This window comes from Nomascus leucogenys, chromosome 7b (assembly GCF_006542625.1).
Source record: "Nomascus leucogenys isolate Asia chromosome 7b, Asia_NLE_v1, whole genome shotgun sequence".
Taxonomy (NCBI): domain Eukaryota; kingdom Metazoa; phylum Chordata; class Mammalia; order Primates; family Hylobatidae; genus Nomascus; species Nomascus leucogenys.
In genome coordinates this window covers 89,260,980-89,284,608 of record NC_044387.1, presented here as the reverse complement: position 1 = coordinate 89,284,608, position 23,629 = coordinate 89,260,980, and the positions used below count along the sequence as shown (strand labels likewise).

At 38.1% G+C, this 23,629-nt stretch overlaps 1 protein-coding gene across 7 annotated transcripts in view; it reads right to left on the bottom strand.

Moving 5' to 3' along the window:
- The window catches only part of PALLD (palladin, cytoskeletal associated protein), a 434,220-nt gene that overhangs the window by 15,673 nt on the left and 394,918 nt on the right, over positions 1 to 23,629 (bottom strand). For 4 of the 7 annotated variants that reach the window (XM_003257949.3, XM_030816309.1, XM_003257948.4 and 1 more), the window contains 4 exons: positions 21,785 to 21,920; positions 18,156 to 18,254; positions 14,158 to 14,379; positions 8,991 to 9,140 (listed from right to left, as the gene is read on the bottom strand). In XM_003257949.3, the coding sequence (XP_003257997.1) occupies positions 8,991 to 9,140; positions 14,158 to 14,379; positions 18,156 to 18,254; positions 21,785 to 21,920 (607 nt within the window). Of the gene's footprint in view, positions 1 to 8,990; positions 9,141 to 14,157; positions 14,380 to 16,241; positions 16,293 to 18,155; positions 18,255 to 21,784; positions 21,921 to 23,629 lie in introns of all 7 variants that reach the window. The other 3 variants (XM_003257950.3, XM_030816308.1, XM_030816310.1) reach the window with 1 other exon arrangement.

The window sequence follows — 23,629 nt, the reverse complement described above, 5'->3', positions numbered from 1 at the left end:
TACCTAAAATATGTGGGTCATATGATAAGGGCCTATGTAATTAAAAAAAACCCTATATTTTTATCTCTTAAATTTGTCAATTGAAATTTTGATGGGGTGGTGGGGTCGGGGAGATAGCCAGAAGTTGGTTAATGGATACAAAATTCCAGCTACATAGGAGGAAAAAGTTTTAGTGTTTCACAGCACTGTAGGATAACAATAATTTATTGTGTATTTTCATATAGCTGGAAGAGTGGATTTTGAGTATTTCCAACACAAATGATAAATGAGGTGACAGATATGCTAATTACCATGATTTGAACATTACACATTGTATACATGCTTTGAAATATCACACTGTACCTCATAAATATGTATAATCATTGTGTCAATTAAAAATAATAAAAGCAAAAAAAGTTTGATAAATGCTGTCATATGTGAACAGACAAGTAATACTCAGGGCACCCAGATGATATGGATAAGCCACACATTGTTACTTTGGTTTTTGTTTCAGCTCCTTCTCTTAATTTTTTTTTTTTTTTCACTGTTACCAGCAGAGTAGCAAAAAAGATGATTTTTCTGCTCTCTTTCAGAAGAATGAGAAGATGTGCTTCTAAATTTTGATGACTGCTGAAGGTAACAGCAAGAGAGGAAAAACAAGAAGCAGATGTACCATCAATGATTAGACTTAGTGAATTCCAGCTCAGAGTTGATGAGAAGCCCTCATGCACTTACACTCAGAATAAAATTCTTCCATTGGCTCTCATTTTCATTGCAAGCTGCCTATAGAGACAGGTAACAGAAGCTGCAGTGTTCTGTGTGTTTTGAAGAACTGCTTTACAACTGTGAGTAGACTGAAGTAGGGGTCAGGGTGAGGGCACTAGTAGAGGGAATGTAGAGAAAAATCCCATAGCAAGATTCAGTGAAGGGCAGGACTCTAACTGGGGGGGCTCTCTAGGTCTCCTAAAACCTGGACTTCTTTGGGGCTATAACCACCCAGAAAAGGCAAAGACACATAGGAATGTAATACAGACAGGAGAAGAATGAGGAATTACCAAAGAGAGGTCCTCACAAAGAAACAAACATAACTAGTTTTGTACCACTACATATGTGACTCCCTCTGGCATTCACGGTGTTTGCTATTGAGGTCACAGTTAAAACACTGTGTTTCCTGAAAATTTCCAAGGAGACATGAAGTCTAACATTATACAGGAGAATTATTTCTAGCTCAGATTAACTGTATCTGAAGCACAGACCACTTGATACAGATTCTTATGCTAAACTCTTGGCAAACATTTGGGATTCCCTAAACTAGCTTGAAATCTAAAAATTAATTTCATCCAACTTCTCCAGATCTGTACTTGCTATAGAAAATCTAGATATAACTTGCTTAGAAGACCCCCATCATGAACTATCCAACTGATGCATCATACAAGATAACAAATGAACACATAAAATTAATGATTCTTTTTGGAGGTTGAGGACAAGGAAGTGTGTGTGTTGTTTTACACAAATGGCTTCAATTGTCCTGATGTGGGATATGGCTTCCTTATTATGTGCCTTGCGGCTTCCATGATGAAATGCTTATAATTTGGATATATCCTTCCTTGTGATATGAAGCCCAGAAGATCCACGGTAAGTTAAAATGAACTAATCATTTATGCGGTTAGAAAAAGATATAATGTAAGGTAAATTCAGACTTAACCTTGAATTTGGACAAGGAGGTATGGGTTGTTACAGTCAAACAAACCCACCTCACTAACCTGGATTTGAGTGTTGACTTTTCCTAAAACTTTGAGCAAATCACTGAATTTGTTCAAGCCTTTGTTTCTTCTTCTGTACAAATAGGGATGCTACATATATCTCTCACAAGGATGTTTTAAGGGTTAAATGATGTAACCTAAATGCTCTTATAAATATCAAATGGTGTGTGACATCATAAATTATCATGATTAAATTCCTCATAGCTGGTACTGTGTTATCATGGGTCTGAGACATTATGCATGGACGTGCATCAAGATGGTTTTTAGGAGCCCCAGCAGCTTGGCGGACCCCAATAAGAATTTCCATGTGAATCTACTTTACGTGAGGTATATGCTTACCTCATTTTAAAATTCCTTCATATTTAACCAATATCCACCCTGCCACTTAGTGCTCTTAATCCTGGAATGAGCCTTAAATACCTTCGTATGGCATTCAGTAGCTCTGGAATCAGTCTAATTTTGTAAACCAGTTCTGCTGTCCCTTACAGGCGAGTGACTTTAGGCAGGTAACTTAATCTTTCTAAGTTTCCTTCTCTTTAAAACAGGGCCATATAGTTAATACCTAATGGGTTCTTATGAAGACTAAAGGCATTAATACTTGTAAAGCACCTGGCAGCATTGTATTTTGCATGAAGCCAATGCTCAAAATGTTAAATTATTGTAGCACTCAATATGGATATAATTATAATAACCAGTTTTGAGGCATCCTTTAGAATTGTTTATGTAATGGAATTTTATTTTTCTTGGTATTAGAATGTAATTTACTCCAAAGGAAAAACAAAATACCTTTGGCATAGGAGGCAGACTATGTGGGAAGCAGATTAACCTTTTTAACTTCTGCTGGTGCTTGAAAGGTGCTAAGCATAATCATACTGAAATGTACTTGTTTGTTAGTGTGATGGCTGCATTTGATGTGGAGGAGGAAATATGCCCTAATCAGCTCTAAACAGATCCTTGATATGCTTAGCCTGCCTCTTCCTCCCCTCTCAAAAAAAAAAAAAAAAAAAAAAAAAAAGTAAACAGGTTGGCATACTACTCTGGAAAGTTCACACATTTCTACACTGTTTTCAGGGTTTTTGCTGCTACTGCTTAGAACCATATATACAAATATTGCCACAGAATATTTCCTTAACTTCCCAAATTTAAGAAAAAGGGATAGTTACCATTTGTAATCTCTCTATTCTGATACCAACCGTCACTTCTGAACATGAAAGGGGAAGGTGTGGTCTTCAGGAGGCAGAATTATTAGTTTGATTTATATAGTGTTATTGGCTAAATATATTACTAACCAATAAATAACCAGGAGCATTTAGAGAGCATCCAAACTAAGAAGTTGTATAATTTTGTCATTTTTGTTTGGGGGAAAAAAAACCCCAGAGTTCAGTGAAGCTTTTTTGAAAAGATGCCTTCCATGTGCATAATAGAAAGTTCAGGTTTTTAAGTCTGAACATACTATTTTTGACAAAGGTCATACAGAATTAGCAATAAGTGATTTTAATAATAATAGTATGTCTGTTAACCCTGGTAATCATAGTAGGCTCTGATGCACATTAATGCTGCTGCATTTGCTTTTATTAATTTTCTCATTTCTATCTGCTTTACTATTAACATAAGAATAATGGAAGGGAATGTTTAAAGTGAAGCTTGAAATGAGCCAGGAAACCTTATAATGCTAAAACAAAACACAAGCAACAAACTAACATTTTATATTTAACTCAGTTGTGTGTTACTTTTCTATTCCAAACAAATCCACAGAGTTTAAAGCTTATATTACAAATAAGTTTGAATTCTTAAAGTGATTCTGTATTAAACATCCAGCTTGTAAAGATTATTTCATACCTTGTGCAAGGCCAATTATTTAGGTAATATGGAAATAACATTTATATTTCATAGTTTATGAAATTTAACTTGTGGCACACAGGTCTTCATAAAAGCTTGCCACTTGTATACATAATGCAGTTTGAGGAAACATCAGACTGCAAAATAGCCATTCCAAAATCCAAGTGCAATACAAAGTAACTTAGCAACACAACAAAACAAAGTAAAACATTCGTGTTTAGATGTAGTTGTTCTTAAAGATAGGATTAGAGTCTAAAATAAACTGTATTTGTGATCCTCATTTTGGCACTCTCTTTGGTGTAACTGCACAATCACTCATTATTTTGCTAAACTATGTGATTGCTTTGGTCTCTTATGAATTGCCTGAGCTACACACATCGAGTGTGATACACAGCCCAGTATATGTTTAGAGCTGTGTGTTCTATCCCAAGTAGAATTTGGATGCAGTCAACAATATCTAACGTTTTTCTTATTCCCAAAAGATTAACCCAGGTGGAAAAATACCATGTTCTATAAAATATTCTGCTGAACTTTAATATTTTCCTCCCTCCTTGGTTCTCACCCTTCTCTTGGCTGCTTTCCGTAATTATTTTCCACTGCTCAGGAGAGCTCTACCGTCTGTATTTCATTACTGAACTAATTTGTCCACTCTAGTCTTCCTCTTTTCCTTGGTCATTTCATATCATCTGGGCTACAGTGTACTAGAAAACATACATATATTCTCCCTTTCAAACCCAAATACTTTTTTTTCTAAATCCAAATAACTTTTTAAAATTTCAAAATTTAAGTAACTAAAGGGCATTAAGGAAGTAAGGAGTCAACTTCAGTTTTCTGTCAAGTATACTTTATGCTTTTGGTATTACTATATCTTGAAAGATTAGCTATTTTAAATTTTTTTCACTGCCTTTTATGACATGACTAAACTCATGTCTTAATTCATAAATTATAAGAAAAAAATGTTTTAATATACGGTAATAGATGTTGTAAAGTTGAGATTCTAACAGCGTTAAACATTTCCAGAATGGCATCCTTACAGCAACAAATGGTAACTTATGCCAAGAGTTAGGTAGAAAAATGGTCTGTCACTGGTCATGGTTTAAATGCCACTTTGTTTTTCTAATGGATAGTAAAGTTCACTCCAATTTTTAAGTGATGACTCACAGAACTTATATCTGCCGTATTTGGACATACCAGTTACTGAAGACCCTAAGACAGAAAAGAAGGGGTTTTACTCTTGGAATTAAAATCAACCAGGCAACATGCTCCGAAACTTGGAACAAATACTACTACTGCTAAGTCACATAAATATCGAAATTCTCTCACAGCAATTTCAATGGGATATACACACCTACACCCTGAGGCCTAGACTTCATGAGTTTCCCTTCCTTTTGCCCGTCTTGGGTTATTTAGGTAAAGAAGACTCTTAGCCCTACCCCTTAATTAAGACGTTGGGAGTGTCAACTGATCTTTGGAGTCGGTTGGAATACTATAATAGGTAGTGTTAGAAACTGGTCTGGTTACTGTGATGCCGCGGGTTCTCTGAATCTTTTTTTTGCTCCTTTTGATAGACCCAGAGTAGTTATTTTATCCTTGGCTGAAATCACAGGTTGGATAGGATATTCTATTAGGAGGGCTGGTCTTGTCCACTTCTCATTGCTTTGTCTTCTCTCCAAAGGGTAGAGCAAAGAACCAGAGAGGGTTAACCATGGGGCTCAGCATGGGATTTGTAAAGCAGAGAATTCTGGGGCCTGGAATGAGGGCAGTAACCACTGTCTTTTGGGGCTTCTCTTGGCCCTGAGGGTGCTGAGAGCAGAAAGCAGCTTCCCAGCTTCATGTGTGGCTGATGTCAGCTGTGCTATGGGTGTGGCCGTCCTCTAGCTCACAGCTCCTCCACCCAAGCCCACAGCTGTGGCAGTTGTGGCACAGCCACATCTGCTGCCTAAGTCCTTTCCCATGGGGGTGATAAAACAGAAAAGCCAGGAGGTCAGAAGACCACACAGCAGCAACATACTGGGTAGAAATTCCATCCCAAATTGACTTGCTTACTTTCTGACAGTACTGTGGGAACGGAGTACAGTACCTAGACATGGAACTGATCCTTTACATCTGGTTCCACAGGCTTCTGTTGTAGGCCTGCTGCTTTAAGATGGGGTAGTTACTGTCTCTGAATTAAAATAATGACAGTAACTGGCATTTATTGAAAGCATACTATGTGCCAGGTAAACTGAATGCTTTTTACATGTACTATTTAAATCTGTATTATTATTATTATTATTCTGATTTTAAGAAGGAGGAGACAGGCACAGAGAAGTTAAGTGACTTGCTAAGGTCACACAGGTAGTGAGTGGCAGAGCTAGAATTCCAGCTGAGATCTGCCTGATGCCAAACTTCATGCTCGTAACCCCTGTACTGCATGGCCTGCCGGCCTCATCCTAGGTTTTTTGGTATCATCAGTGTTGCCCTACAATCTTGGTATTTGTAGTAACATTTCTTTTTTATTTCCTTCCTTTCCTTTTTTTTCCTATGTTTACAAGGGTTTCTTTTTTTTTGGCATTATATATTGGGCTTTGGGTAAATTACATTTTTTTCTAAAAATTTATTTTTGGCTAATGGCAGTGGCTCACGCCTGTAATCCCAGTGCTTTGGGAGGCTGAGATGGGAGGCCTGCTTGAGCCTAAGAGTTCTAAGCTGCAGTGAGCCATGATTAGGCCACTGTACTCCAGCCTGGGTGACTGAGGAAGACCTTGTCTCTAAATGAATAAATAAAATTTTATTTTTTATTCTAATTGACAAATTATAATTGTATATATTTGTGGGGTACAATGTGATGTTATATGTAATATGGAATGATCCCAGGGAGATTTTCAGCAGCTCACCTTCATCTAGTGACTTCATAATAACTTGTCAAGAGAGTTTAAATGATTGGAGACTACTGACCCCCAAGGCTGGCCTGCTGTCTTAAACTCTGCACACTGCCATTGGCCATGAGCACTGAGTCAGTCCTTCCTCACTGAGAACTTTTCCACATGTAAAAATGCATTATTATAATTTGAGGAAGACACTAAGCAGACTCACAATTGCAGTTTTACGTTTATGTTCTTTTGTTCTATAAAATGGCTTATTCCAATAACAATTTAAAACATGCTAGGAAAAATGCCTTGAAATTAATAGCAGGTTCCCAGTGTTGGCAAATACTTAAGGACCACAGATAATTCCATCCCATAATATACCCCAGCCTTTCTAGGGCAAAAGAGGAATAAACAACCCAACAGGAAGAAAAATTTTGGATTTTGTCAGTTCACCATTTTCTTAGGCAGAAAACTAAACTAAAAGCTAGAATTTGTTAATGTCAAGGAAATGCACTGAAAATATACTAAGGAAAAAAGAGGCCGAGGCAGGTGGATCATCTGAGGTGAAACCTTGTCTCTACTAAAAATACAAAAAATTAGCTGGGCGTGGTGGTGCTGAGGCAGAAGAATTGCTTGAACCCAGGAGGTGGAGATTGCAGTGAGCCGAGATCATGCCACTGCACTCCAGCCTGGGCAGCAGAGCAAGATTCCGTCTCACAAAAGAAAAAAAAAAAAAAAAAAGACAAAACAAGTTCCACTTTTGTTTCTTCATATATATCAAATATGAACACAAACATTAAAATGCAACTTCTTAATAGTAATTTAGACTTTTTCAGGGTGATGGTCATGTATTCACTGATTAAAACATTTAGAACTTCAAGAATGTGCATTAATATAGAAGCTTTTCATTAACAGTGAAGAGTTTGCTGCGCTCTATCACAACCTGATTAGCTGGATAATCTGTTTTCATTCTGATCTTAATATTATTGCAGAAAAATATATTTATATGACCATGGAATATTAGAATATAATAAACCTTGAACAATATTTATTTATTTATTTAGAAACAAAGTCTCAGGCTGGGGGCAGTGGCTCACGCCTGTAATGCTAGCACTTTGGGAGGCCAAGGCAGGCGGATCACGAGGTCAGGAGATCGAGACCATCCTGGCTAACATGGTGAAACCCCGTCTCTACTAAAAATAAAAAAAATTAGCCGGGCACAGTGGGTGCCTGTAGTCCCAGCTACTAGGGAGGCTGAGGCAGGAGAATGGTGTGAACGCAGGAGGCGGAGCTTGCAGTGAGCCGAGATCGTGCCACTGCATTCCAGCCTGGGCGACAGAGCAAGACTCCATCTAAAACAAAACAAAACAAAACAAAACAAGGTCTCTGTCACCCAGGCTGGAGTGCAGTGGCGCTCTTGGCTCACTGAAACCTCCACATCCCAGGTTCAAGTGATTCTCATGCTTCAACCTCCTGAGTAGCTGGGATTACAGGTGCCTACCACCACACCTGGCTAATTTTTGTATTTTTAGCAGAGACAGGGTTTCCTCATGTTGGCCAGCCCCTCCAGGGCTGAAGCAATCCACCTGCCTCAGCCTCCCAAAGTGCTTGGATTACAGATGTGAGCCACTGTACCTGGGCCAGAAACTTTAAAAGTTTATAGTGTCATTAAAATTATTTATATAGTTTCTAATGCTAAATATTTTCTTCAAAAGAAATAATATGGAATGATATAAATAGATCAGAGATTCTAAAAAGATGACTTCTAGAGAAAACTGTTCATTTTACCATGACTTTTCTTTTTAAAAGTGTATTATTTATACTACTTTTGCAGACTTTAGTAAAACTACCTGTTATACATTGAGCTCTTAAGGTACAAAATAACTTCTTTCTTACTCATTTTTGTATCCCCTATATCCAACATAGTGACTAAAATGTATAACATAATAAAAAAGAATTTGCAGGCTTGAACTGGCAATAATACCCAGCAGCCTCCTATTAAATTCTAAGAAGGCAACTGAGTTTTTGACCCTAAGTCTAAAGGCAAATACAAGAGAAAACATTTTGATGAAAACTCATAAACCTGAATGCTATCAAAATTATCATTTGTCTACACTTGCACACTAAATCCCACTGATGTGTTTCTTTTAAAATATTTTACTTTGTTGAGTTTTTCTTATACAGCCTATGCATGCCACTCACTCTTTTTCTCCTTTATTCATGTAATCCTACCTGAAGTTATATTATTTATTTGTTAATTGCTTATTTTTTACCATAGGACTTTGTCCAGTCTACCACTGCAACCCCGTCACCCACAGAGAAAGTGTGTACGTATTAGACCCTTAATAATATTTATGGAAGGAGTAGAATAACACCTGATGGAATAAATAAATATTCATGAAACAAAGAATTTTTCTATTCTCTGAAACCAAGATGGATGTAGAAATTGGAAAAATAGTTTCATAAATCAAAGAAACTTCTTAACTTCACCTTTTATGTCCAATCAAATGCCTGTAAGCACTAGACACAGAACTGAGCCCAGACCTATACCCTTCTTTACCTGAGGGTTTGCAGCCATAATTGTATAATTCCCATCATCATCTAGGGTGGAGGCTGTGGTATGAAGGGAGCAGGTCCCATCGAGATCTCTTTGAATGGTGTAGTGATCGCTCTTTGGAGAGATCTGCTTCCCATCTTTAAACCAATAGATCTGTGAATAGAAACAGATTAAAGATTAAGAGTTTGTGTATTCCTACTCTATTTGGAGAACTGAAAATAGTAACAGTGTGGTTTGCAGAGCTGATCTGAGTTTTCATGTTAAAATGTTAAACCAAATACCTGACTAAGGAATTGATTTTTCAGTGAAAAAAAGCAGGTAACAATTTAAATTCTACATGAGTTTTTAAATTATATATCTACCTTTTGTTTTTTAAAATATGGCACTTACATTCATATATTATTTATATGAAGGGATATATTGAATTTTAGCAATGATTATTTCTATGAAGTGGCATTACAGGCCATTTTTCTTTTTGCTTTTTTTCAAATGTACCAGCAATTAAAATGTATTGTTTATAAAATAAAGGTAAAAAGGTTGTTTTGGAGAACAAAAGCAGACCCCAAACTCTAATCATTTCATTGAACTGTGTTTGACAAATAAAAGAGGTTGGTAGGGATGGAGGTAATGACTAAGGGTTGGTGATGGGTGGAACACTATTGCTTTATTTCTGGGCCAGGAAGCATATGATCAAAGGTTAAATGTTTGTCACCTATCCCCATTATGTTAAAGAAAACACAGTAGTATTGAAAGGTATAATAATTTTCAGCTATATAACTTGGGTTGATAAAAAATTAAATGTGGGCCAGGTTCAGTGGCTCATGCGTACCTATAATCCCAGCACTTTGGGAGGCTGAGGAGGATTGCTGAAGCCCAGGAATTCAAGACCAGCCTGGGCAACATAGTAAGACCCTGTCTCTACAAAAAATAAAAAAAAATTATCTGGGTGTGGTGGTGCATGCCTATAGTCCTCCTAGCTATTTAGGAGGCTGAGTCAGGAGGATTGCTTGAGCCCAGGAGGTTGAGGCTGCAGTGAGCCATGATCACACCACTGCACTCCAGCCTAGGTGACTGAGGCTCTGTCTCAAAAGAAAAAATGTAAAAAATAAATTTTGATTAAATGCAATATTTTTAAGTAGTCCAAAGGGTCCTCCTTCCTTCCCTCACTTTTAAACAAACCAAGTTGTCCACGGATGTCTGAGTTCTAAGGTTTTGTTTTGTTTTGGAGACAGGGTCTCGCTCTGTTACCCAGGCTGGAGTGCAGAGTGCGGTGGTGCAATCTTGGCTTACTGTAACCTCTGCCTCCCAGGTTCAAAGAATTCTCGTGCCTCAGCCTCCAGAGTAGCTGGGATTACAGGTGTGAGCCACCATGCCTGGCTAAGTTCATTATTGTTTTTGATTTAAGTTATGAACAACAGAGTTGAAAGACAGGCCTATCATAATGAATCACAGTGCCAACAGCCCTAACATGGCTGAGATGCTGAATTAATAGCTACATCACCCCACCTCCAGACTTATTAGATAAGCAAATAAACTTTCCTTTTTAAAGCCACAGCAAGCTCTTTGTTGTCATTTTTGTTCTTTGCAGCCAAAAGTATTCCTAACTGATTCCTAACAAAATAAATATACTTTAGACCCTTTAGTTGTTAAAACAAACTTCTTCCTTAATATAAATCAGTATGTAAATTGGTAACATAAACTGGCATTCAAATTCAACTGTCAAAGTATTTGAATCTGAAAAATCTTTTTGAAACCTCCACCTTAAGAAAGGAAAAGACCATAAATATATAGCACTAAATAAATGCATGAATTATCAGGATATGACTGCTCTAACTTTTCAAACTTGTATTTTTCAGATAGCTGCAAATTTACAGAAACTATATTATGTATTAAACTCTAGAATCTAAAAAGTAATCATCAACTAGACTAATAACTTTCAGTTGTAAAACTTAATTTATGTAAAGTATCATACTTCATAATTATTTTACTTTTTAGTAGTTGACTCTTTTTTTTTTACACCAGTCCAGCTCTGTCACCCAGGCTAGAGATCATGCCCAGTGGTGTGATCTTGGCTCACTGCAATTTCCACCTCCCGGGTTCAAGTGAATCTCTTGCCTCAGCCTCCTGAGTAGCTGGGATTACAGATGTGCGCCTCCATGCTCAGCTAATGTTTGTATTTTTAGTTGAGATGGGGTTTCACAATATTGGCCAGGCTGTTCTCAAACTCCTGACCTCAAGAGATCTGCCTGCCTCAGCCTCTCAAAGTGCTGGGATTCCAGGTGTGGGCCAGCGTGCCTGGCTATGGTTGACTATTTCTGATGGAAAAAAGAAGCTGTAATAAGTATACAATTTCTTCCTTTTGCATTCTTGCCACAATGCCAGTTCTTGAGTTATTTATTTACTTTAATCATATTTTTCACCTCCATTATACTTGGCATACAACTTTCAAATAAGATCTAAGAAATATTTCCAAAATTTTACCAAGCTGACTAATGGAGGGAGAAATTCGGGAGGGCACAAGAACGAGAACAGGGTAAATTAGAAATTATTTTCAGTCTTCCTATGGCTCAACTAGAACAAGCATGTCAAGGGAGGAATAAAATATTTTTAAAACATAAGTCTAAAAAACATGTATTTCTTTAAACATGAATATTCCATACTTTAACAATCCTAATGTAATTTATATGGCATATGCCAAAGTAGACCTTCAATAAATGAGAGAGGGAAGAAAAGAATGGGAAGGAGGATGAAGGTTGAGGGAGAGGAAGGAGGGATGAAAGAATAACACTTAACAATAAAAAGTTCAAACAATTAAGTCCCTTCTAGCTGTGAAACATTTAAATTTATATTAGGAAAAAAGTACAGTCATATTAAAAACAAAAGCCCATCTTTCAGGTTAATGTAGTATTCCATAACAATCAATAATCTCAGAACTTCATCAGTGATCTTAAGCCTTGTGTAAGGTTTGAAAATAATATGGAATCTTTTTGTGAATATCTTGGAAGTTCAAGATATAATTCCTTATTGAATTTCATTCATAAGCTACAAATTTATTTTTAATACATACGTTTGATAACATGCTGTGAATACACAGCTGTTAATGCAGATTATGCCAAGAATATTGTAAAAAGTTTTCTATAACAATGGAGTTTATTTTAAAAATCCCATTTTATTAGGAATTATATAGGGTTTGGAAATTCAAGGCTATTTTCTTTGATCTTTGACTTTGGCATTGCAATTCAGTTTTAAGAAAAGAATATGATGGTAAAACTTGCCATAGTGGGAAACCAAAACAATGCCATGGAGCAATAGGAAATTAACACCTAAAAGTGTCAGGTATTTTTTATCACTTTTCCTCCTTTCATTTTATGCCACTATTAAGCTTTTTATTTCATTGAGTACATTGCTCTATGCTTATTTTATAAATTTGTATTTTTTGGTTCTATCTTGTTCTTTCATTATAGTTTCCATTCTTTTAAAAATTGTTTCAACCTTTTTAAAGTTATTTTAGAGGCTACTTAAGATTGTTCAATATTGCGCAACACTTGGCCTTCTGTTTTCCTGTTTCTTGCACTATTGACTCTTAATATGGTTTGGATGTCTGTCCTCTCCAAATCTCATGCTGAAATGGGATTCCCAATGTTGGAGGTGGGACCTGGTGGGAGGTGACTGGATCATGGGGATGGATCCCTCATGAATAGTTTAGCACCATCCCCTTGGTGATAAGTAAGTTCTTGCTCAATTAGTTCACATGAGATCTGGTTGTTTAAAAGTCTGGGACCTCCACCACTTCTCTCTCTTGCTCCTACTCTTGCTGTGTGATTCACCTTTTTTGCCTTTGCCTTCACCATGATTGTAAGCTTCCTGAGGCCTCACCAGGAGCAGATTCTGGTACTATACGTCTGTATACCATGCAGAACTGTGAGCCAATAAAACCTATTTTCTTTTTTCTTTTCTTTTTTTTTTTTTTTTGAGACAGAGTCTCACTGTTGTCGCCCCGAGCTGGAGTGCAATGGTGTGATCTTGGTCACTGCAACCTCTACCTCCTGGGTTCCAGCAATTCTGCCTCAGCCTCCCAAGTAGCTGAGATTACAGGCGCCCACCACCATGCGCAGCTAATTTTTGTATTTTTAGTAGAGATGGGGTTTCACCATGTTGGCCAGGCTGGTCTCGAACTCCTGACCTCAGGTGATCTACCCATCTCGGCCTCGCAAAATGCTGGGATTACAGGTGTGAGCCACCATGGCTGGCCAATAAAACCTATTTTCTTTATAAATAACCCAGTCTCAGGAATCCCTTTATGCAAAAACAGCCTAACACAACTCTCCTCATGGTTATTTCTTCACATATTATTACCTTTATATAAGGCAACTTTTTGATTGCTTCTAAGAATTTTAATCATCCAGCACTAAATTTCACATTTCTCAGCTTTTGGCTCCCTATCATGTGATAGTGTAGTTTAGGGGGTTTAATTTTTTGCGTTTTTTTATTCTTTTCACTCAAGCTCTAGGGAAAAGTATACTGTTTACTGCCTTGCTGGGCTAGTAAACAGTTATTCTAGTCCTTCCTCTGAAAATAGGGCACCTCCTTATCCAGCATTTCCATATGTTTGTATGGAGAGGACTCCCATCCAGGTCATCCTAGTCCTGCATGGTATCAGAATTTGTCATTATCCATTCTAAACAATATTCTTCACCCCACCTCCCTCTGTAAATATTAATATAAGCAGCCTTGGTTTTTTGATTAAAGATTGGAAGTTTTTACAACCAGTGGTGAGCATTACTTCTCTATGGTACAGAGCACTGGGTTCATATGCAGGCCTGGCCACTCAACAGCTCTCTGACCTTGGAAACTCACCTCACAGAACTCAGTTTAGTTATTTGCGATTTGGGAATAACAATGAGGAATAAATGATATAGGTGTGTGAAGAGCTCCCTGTTAGTTATTCTCTACTCTATTCTTCAAACCCAAACTCCACTCCCCCCACCACCTTTTTTGGTTTCTAATGCCTCCTGAAGATGGCCCAGAACTTCAGAATATTTAAAACCCTTTATATCGTGGGTATTGAGAAAGATCATTTGTATCTCTTTCTCCTACCGGCATGCTATATTTTGGAAGTTAAACTCTCCTCAGAGAATGACTCTTAAAAAGCCTCCATCTCCCAGCTCACCTTCGGCTTTGGATTTCCAGCCACTCTACATGTGAAAGTTACTGGCATTCCCTCAAAGATCTTGTAATGTTTCAGCTTCATTTCAAAGAATGGTGCCGTTCCATTTTCCACAGACACATCTCCATACTGAACTTCATCACCTGATTCATCCACAGGAGACCTTTCTAGCCTGTACTCTATTTCACTGATGAGTCTCTGTTCACAGCTGGAGACTTTGTATTCCTGTATCAAGGGAAGTTTAAGTTAGCAGACTCAATCCCTTCTGACAAAGTGTCAAGTCTATCCCTGCCCCCCAATAAGGCCCTAGAAGACAGTGATATTTTTACCATAGAGCTTAAAAACACAGTCTGAGCCCACTTCAATTGCACATGAAACAAAAAACATCTGGAAGTGAGTTTATGTAGTATTTCAGATTGTCTTCAAGTCCTATCATCCAAAAAGAGGGGGGTAAGAAAGATGAATTTTTTTTCCTTCTTTTCTCTTGGGCAAGGGGAAAGAAGGGGAAGGAAAGAAAAAGGCAAAAGCAAAGCTATGTATTCCTAAACTGTTGATAACAATAAAATATAATGGAACACTGATTTCCTTCTGTAGGGTAAAAGCTGATGCAGGGTGGTGCATCTCTCCAGAAGGCTAATAGTACATGTGGCAAGCAGCTGCCATATTATATACAATTTTAGTAAAAGAATAATTAATAGAAAAAATGGTACCATGTTTTGTTGTTGTTTTTTTTCCACCTATAACAATCCCTGCCTTGCAAGGGCCTCCTCTTCAGCTCTGCAGCTGTTAGGAACCCACCATCTTTAGAAGAAAAAATAGGACTGACAGTCTAGCCAAAATTTTGCTTTAAAAACAAACAAACAAAAAAAAACAAACAAACAACCCATCAACATTCCTATGATGATTAAGGTGGATCCTACAATTTCCTTGCCTATAAAGTGCAATAAAGGCCAGGTCCAGTGGCTCATGCCTGTAATTCCCAACACTTTGGAAGGCCGAGGTGGGAGGACTGCTTCTCAAGAGTTTGAGACCAGCGTGGGCAACAAAGTGAGACCCCATCTCTACAAAAAATTAAAAAAAAAAAATAGCTGGGCATGGTGGTACATGCCTGTTGTCCCAGCTACTTGAGAGGCTGAGGTGGGAGGATTGCTTGAGCCTGGGAAGTCGAGGCTGCAGTGGGCCGTGATTGTGCCACTGCACTCAAGCCTGGGCAAAAGAGTGAGACCCTGTCTCTGAAACAAAGAAGTGCAATGAAGACAAGACAGTCTATGTAAAATATTCCCTATTTAATATTAAATGAAAGATAATTTTAACTATGTTTTCTCTTAAAGAAGTTACTCAGTGTTTAAAAAACATTTTGTTGGTTTGAGGGAAGAAATACAACAGTATGAATAAAACTGCAAGAGTTATACCACAAGTTGTTTTGCTTCATCTGATTACTATCAAATTAATCCCTTGAAGAATTAGCACTTTTGTTCCCCATAGAAAGGTATAACAAATGAAAAATTTTTCTTGATTTAATGTTCAGAGTATCCACTAATGACAGAATTAAATTCAAGTCGGAGGCCGGGCACTGTGGCTCATGCCTGTATTCCCAGCACTTTGGGAAGCCAAGGCAGGTGGATCACCTGAGGTCAGAAGTTCGAGACCAGCCTGACCAACATGGTGAAACCCCATCTCTGCTAAAAATACAAAATTAGCCAGGCATGTTGGCGTGCACCTGTAATCCCAGCTATTTGGGAGGCTGAGGCAGGAGAATCGCTTGAACCCAGGAGGCAGAGGTTGCAGTGAGCCGAGATCACACCATGGCACTCCAGCCTGGGCAACAAGAGCAAAACTCCATCTCAAAAAAAATAAATAAATAAATAAAATAAATAAAAATAAATACATAAATTCAAGCTGGTAAATACATGACAAGAAAACTCATGTTGCAGTAATTTTGTGTATCTGATATTAAATGAAACAGACACTGGTCATAGCATTTATAATTAATATATGGCAGAAAAGATAGAAACACACGTAAAACAGGAAGAACAGAGGAAAATAGACACAAAGACTGGAATGAGAAGAAAGGTGAAAAGCTTAACCTTTTGACCATCCAGAGGACTCCCTACAGAAGCATGAGAAGAACCAATGTCCTGTAATGGTAGAAAAAAAGATGTGAAGACTAATAATAGAAATAATAAGAATGCAGCAAGATTTCCAATTTTCCTTAAGTGAAACTTTTGTGCTAGCAATATGCATTTGGTAGTAACGGTACTGTGAGTACTCGCACAACCATTCTGCTTTTCACTTTCGGTACAGGACTCCGTAAATCACATGAGATATTCAATACTTTATTTTAAATAGGCTTTGTGTTAGGTGATTTTGCCCAACTGTAAGCTAATGTAAGTGTTGTGAGCACATTTAAGATAGACTAGGCTAACCTAAGATGTTCAGTAGGTTAGGTGTTATTAAATGCACTTTTTTTTTCTTTTTTTTGAGATGGAGTCTCGCTCTGTCAGCTGGCTGGAGTGCAGTGGCATGATCTTGGCTCACTGCAACCTCTGTCTCCCAGGTTCAAGCGATTCTCATGTCTCAGCCTCCCACATAGCTGGGACTACAGGTGCACGCCACCACACCCAGCTAATTTTTGTATTTTTAGTAGAGATGGGGTTTCACCATGTTGGTCAGGCTGGTCTCAAACTCCTGACCTCAGGTAATCCACCCGTCTTGGCCTCCCAAAGTGCTGGGATTACAGGCGTAAGCCACTGCGCCCAGCCTTAAGTGCACTTTCAACTTACAATATTTTCAACTTACAATGAGTTTATCAGGACACAATCCCATACTAAGTTGAAGAGCATCTGTATATATGTGAAAGAAGATAAAGAGATAATATTTTCTATTTTATTTTGACCAGATATTAAGACTAAACAGTTGATCTTTGAACAACACAGGTTTGAACTGCATGGGTCCACTTATATATGGATTTTCTTCCTCTTCTGCAACCCCTGACAAGCAAGACCAACCCCTTGTCTTCCTCCTTCTCTTCAGACTAATTTAAGACAATGAGGGTGAAGACCTTTACGATGACCCACTTCCACTTAATGAATTGTAAATGTATCTTCTATTCCTTAAGATGTTCTTTGTAACATTTTCTTTTCTCTAGCTTACTTTAAGAGTACAGTCTATAATATAACATACAGAATACATGTTAGTCAACTCTTTGTTATCAGTAAGGCTTCTGGTCAACAGTAGGCTGTTAAGTTTCTGAAGAGTCAAAAGTTGTATGTGTGTGTTTTTTTTTTTTTTTTGGAGGCGGGGGAGACGAACTCTCACTCTGCTGCCAGGCTGGAGTGCAGTGGCACAATCTCAGCTCACTGCAACCTCCACCTCCTGGGTTCAAGCAATTCTCCTGCCTCAGCTTCCTGAGTAGCTGGGACTACAGGTGTGTGTCACCACACCTGGCTAATTTTTGTATTTTTAGTAGAGACAGGGTTTCACCATGTTGGCCAGGATGGTCTCGATCTTCTGACCTTGTGAACTGCCCGCCTCAGCCTCCCAAAGTGCTACAATTACAGGCATGAGTCACCACGCCCAGCCATATGTGGGTTTTTAACTGTGCTTGGGGTTGGTCCCCCTAACTCCAGTGTTGTTCAAGGGCCAACTCTAATGGGAAATATTCACTAGTTATTTCAAACAATGTCAGCGAAAATGTGTTTCTCCACACAAAATTATTTTGCATAAAACATAGGTTAGGCAAATGGAAAGGTACTGGAAAGGAGAATAATCAAGAAGATAAAAAGAACAGGTATCACTGATGGAAGGAATTCTGTCAGTCACTTAACATAGTATGTGCTCAATAAAAATTAGCTGTGAGGTTGACTCATGATATTAATACTGCTTTTCTGTGACTTGCCCTCTACTTTCCACAGAACTAATCCCAAGAACAGTATCCATAAGGAAGATGGAAAAAGGGGACAGAATAAATGCTACCCTAAGAAGTCCAGAGCAACATGTACCTGATTAGCTGTTTCCTCTTCTGGCTCCTGAATATTAAAGACAGTTGCACTGTCAGCACCTAGTAGTCGACGAGCCATTCTTTCTTCATATGTTAACCTCTAAACAAAATAAGTCACAAAAAATACAAAATTAGAAAAAATCACAAATATGTATTACCCTATGAAAAAGAGTAAAAAACAACACACTTTCATGATTTTCTGTAAGTGTTCTCTCTCCAGCTTCAGATACCTGCATATGTCTTTTTCTTGCTTCAGTTGTTCTACCTTTTTACCTCCCTTTCTAGTACTAATGGCCTAATCCAGCGAGCCACCAATTGGTACCGCACAAATTTAAAGTGAGCAATAAGCGACAAGGCAGAAACCATACAGAAAAGATTTGTCATGTCCTTAATGAAAAACATAGAAAAAAAGATATTTAAACAGCAAAATACAATTTAAAAGAAATGTTATTTTTATAGCCATCCATCAGCTTTGGAACAGCCAAGTCAGCTCTAATACTGACTGAAAGGAAAAACAGAAATATACTCAAGAGGAGAATAAACTGACTAAAAAAAGAACAGGTATCGCTAATGGAAATAATTCTATCAGTCATTTAACAGTATGTGCCCAGTAAATGTTAGCTAAAGGAAGATTTGGATGAGCTGGCAATGATGGGGTTCTTACCTCTAAGAGCATTTCCCAGGCTGCTGTGTAATGTAGGGGATTGGCGGCAACTATTATAATCCACAGAGAATGATGCACATGGCTGAATTAGCAACAGGATTATGCAAGACACTTGCCAAAGCTAACAGCCTCAATTGACTTGACTCAGAAGCAGACTGCTTGCCCATCAGGCAAAGAAAGTGGTAGTGTTCTTGCATCTCGCAGCTAGCACTTTGGAATTGGCCCAAACTGTTTAACCTATGCCATTCTTATACATAAGAAATGCCAGCATTTTTGTGTGACTATTGGGGTGATACCTGCTCTTGAATACTCATTCTAAAGTGCCTTAGACTTACAGGTCTGGAAGGAACTTTCAGACACCACCTGCCTCATCGGGGCATTTTATAAGCAAGTGTTTGATTAGAAATAGAGAATAATTGGTAAGGCAGAATCTAAAAAATGTACAGAAATTATTTCAGATAAACTTCCAAACTTCTAAATATAAATGCAGATTTGATTGGAAGCTCTCTAATCAGGAAAATATGTTGGGTAAATTTACAATTTCCAGAATTGCTGGTCTCAATCCCAGCTGAAACCGGGAAGTGAAACGAGTCAAGTGCCAAATGACAAATAGTCCTGCAGTTCAAATTATTTCACTTTAAAGGTCAGAGGACAAGAAGAGGCAGAGGTAGGAGTCTGAGGGCTGCATGAAGCATCTGAGTCCACTATGTTATTAAATTAATTTTCTCACACCTATTAAAAAATCAGTGAATTCAACTTTCAAAGATAGTCTTAAATACCTGATCTCTTAAAAAGCTTTCCTAATCTTTTCATGGAGAATTGTAACACATCAAAGGCAGGCCTGGAGTGATTTGCACTCTGTTCCTTATAAGCAGAAATATCAATTTCATATCTATTCCTTCACCAGAATGCACCTGCTACCACTAGAAGCCAAATATACTTCACAGTTTTGTTTCTAAGTCACTATGCCATCTGGCTATAAAAGCCCTTGTCTACAAACACCAAAGATAAGAAAGAGAATAATATATAATATTAGGAAAAAGTTGGTTGAGAATCCCATTTTCTAAAAAGGGAAAACTTACTTGTCATTTTAAGCTCTCAAATGTGGATACCTGTGGAACTTATTGTGAATGTTATTCACTGCTAAACATGAATATAAATATATATACAATATATATAATGTGAGTTGACCAGTAGCTTATGGAAGTCTTACCTTAACCAAGAGAATCTTAGTTCATAAGGATCATTGACATAAATAGCCAAAAAGAAAAAAAAAAAAGCTGGAGTGATGCTTTACCTGGCTTGAAAAAGTTCCCATATGTATTTATTTTAATCTTTTAAAGGCTTTAGTTGACAGAGCCAGGGAAAACTTCCAGAGTATGTACATTTACACATGCAATCACTTATTTCAGGGATAAAATATTTTCCTCTTGTGAAAATCTTCTATACTCACTGAAATGAGTAACTAGCACAAAACTTCATTCAAATTTTAATCTTTCCTAATCAGATTAAGATACCCTAATAACTAAAATCAGCATTCAGCACCCCTCCTCTGCTCTCCAGCTTTCAAGTGTGGTCTGTTCTCACAGTTTTACTTACCAATGTTTAATAATTAAAATTCTCAGAAAACATAATTATAGAGAGCTTTCTACTCCGAAAAAGGTGTCTGAAAGGGAGATTTTATACAAAAAGATCCTTGTACTTAAGAGCCAGGCAAATTTTTCCAGTGATAATTCCTTAATAAAGCTACAGAAGGTTCCTCTCCTTTACCTGGTAAGTCTTATTTTCTAGATTTGCTTTTCCCATCACCTTAAAATATTCTGGAAACAGTATTTTAAAAAGAAAAGAGTATTTTAAAAGAATAGCATCAACAAAAGAGTTGAAAAAAAAAAAAAAACTGATGAGGAAAGACTTAAATCCAGTGGAGAAAACATCTTACCTATATACTTTACCAAATCTATTTAGGTACTCTGCAGTTCTGCAGCTGTAAAATAATTATTTTTTCCTACAGTTTAGTTGTCTTGCTCTAACAAACCAGAACAAGATTTTGGAACAGGCTTTACTCTTTCAGATGCTGAATTAATATCCAGTAGTAGTCTGGGAGAAAAGAACAGAACTTCCCCAGTGATTTCTCCAGTAGATTTTTGTGTGTGTGTATAAGCAGTACATACCATGGAAAACAAATTCTTTTTGATACTTTAATTGCAGTTCGCTGTTTCTGGATAGATACAAACCATTCCAAAGCACACCTTCTCCATCCCTCCCCAACCCTATCAGCCAGAATGGAATCCCTGTGTTCCTTTTTTTTTTTTTTTTTTTTAATACCATTGGCATTGCTCATTTGTTCCACTCCCAACCAGATATCTGCCCTTCCTTCTTCCTTTCTTTCCCACTTACTCTCTTCACTCTTAGAAAGGTTTTATGCACAGGAGAAAGCAGTGAAGACTGAATAGAAGGAATGTCTTTCATTTTCTCTTTTGTCTCTGGATTCAAATCCTAATATCAACAGAAATGTTGAGATTCAAGGGTAATAAAATAACGTGGCTGTGTGCACTGGCTCACATCTGTAATTCCAGCAATTTGGGAGGCCGAGGCGGGCAGATTGCCTGAACTCTGGAGTTTGAAACCAGCCTAGGTAACATAGGGAGACTCTATCTTTACAAAAATAAAAAGTTAGCCAGGCATGGTGGCATGTGCCTGTGGTTCCAGCTACCCAGGAAGTTGAGGTCACAGGATTGTCTGGGCCTGGGAGGTCAAGGATGCAGTGAGCTGTGATCACACCACTGCACTCCAGCATGGGTGACAAAGTGTGACCCTGTCTCAATAATAATAATAATAATAATAATAATAATAATGATGATGATGATGATGTTGTGGACAAATATCAAGAACCTAAGTCTTAGAGAAAGGAGGAAAGGTTTGTGGGTAGCTAATATTCCAAGTCCAGGTCCCAAATCTATCAGTACCGGCTGGCCGTTGTTCAGGAGGTCCTCCTTGAAGCGAAGTTTTCGTTCCAGGTCTTGAATAACAGCATCCTTTGTGCCTTGAATTTCCTCATCAGACGCTATTCTAGCAGTTCTACTGGCCTTCTTTGGAAATCCCCTGCAGGACAAAAACACAAGGCAGTATACTTAGTCGTCAGGCATATAAATCCAAGTCAAATGTTCAAGTCCAACAAAGACAGTGCAAGGTGTCAGCATGTTACTCCCACTCTTTTTTATGCTACATCTATTGCAACTATTATGGAAAGAACCATGAAAGCTGGTTCAGGTAACGCTAATTGGATCCAGGTTTCAGAGAAGGTTCACATACATTAGGGGCGTATGCCTTAGTGGGTAGGTAGATGCCAAGGATGGGGAAGGCCTACATTTTAGTCTTAGCGAGGCAGCAGCATAAAGTGAAAGAATATGATTTGTAAGTAGACCTAGGTTTAAAATCTGACTCTATCTCGTATTAAGTTTGTGACCTTGGGCAAGTTTTAAAAAAATATATACCACATATGAATGTTGAGAGGTTGAAAGAGAACGTATTTCTATCATACCTTTATTCAGTCTTCTAGTGCTTTGTAATTATTATTCAACAACAGTGCCTAGCCCATTTGAAATCAATATTAAGTTTGTTACCTTCCCTTCCATCCCCTTATATCCTGATTTGATTAGGGTAGGCCAATGTTATTTGAGGTCTATTTTATATAAGAGGGCTCTGGAAGGTCTGCAGGTCCTGCTGTGCCTGGTGTCCCAAAGCCTCCTGAACTTCTGGTGAGCCCAGGGCTCTTAGGACAGGTGATATCTCACTGCCTCTTTCCTTCCAAAGGCAGCAACAATGACCTGAGCTGTGTGAGCCAAGGGTCATTGGTGCTGGATGCTTGAGGGGTGCAGAATCACTTCTGTTGGTGCCTTAAGCAAGTTGCTTCCTATTTTTCTTCCTTTTCCCTCATAGGGCAGTGGACAAAAATTAATGAGAAATAGAATACTAAGCAATGGGGAAATGAATTGACCTATCGCTACCCATATCAACAAAGCTGAACTTCAAAAACAAAGTTCCGGTGAAAAAAAGCAAGTCACAGAAGAATATATATGATATACTTGTATTTATAAACAGGCAAAAGCAAAACAGTCCCCTACTACAGCAGTGGTTCTCAAGGTGTGGTCCCTGGACCAGCAGCATTAGCATGACCTGAAGTTGTTAGAAATGCAGATTTTTGGCATCACTCCAGACCTACTGAATCACAAATTGAGAGTTGGGGCCCAGCAATCTGTGTTTTAACAAGTTCTCTAGGTGATACATGCAAAAGTTTTAGAAAGAAATGGAGGGGAGCATACATACATGGTAAAACCATAAAGAGAAGAGAATGATTAACTCAGAAATTCAGGGTAGCAGTTACCTCTCAGGGAGAGTAGTGGATGCAATTGGGGAGGGTCACATGGGGGCTTCAAGGGTACTAGAAATGGATAAGAATTTCATTTTATTAAGGTATACATATAAGTTGTATATAGTTCCTTATTTATATTACATAGTTCATGATAAGATATTTCTAAGTTTAAAAAGTTTACTGCAGGCCGGGTGTGGTGGCTCATGTCTGTATTCCCAGCACTTTGGGAGACCAAGGTGGGTGAATCCCCTGAGGTCAGGAGTTCGAGACCAGCTTGGCCAACATGGTAAAACCCCGTGTCTACTAAAAATACAAAAATTAGCTGGGTGTTGTAGTGGGCGCCTGTAGTCCGAGCTACTTGGGAGGTTGGGGTATGAGAATTGCTTGAACACTGGAGGCAGAGGTTGCAGTGAGCTGAGGTTGTGCCACTGCACTCCAG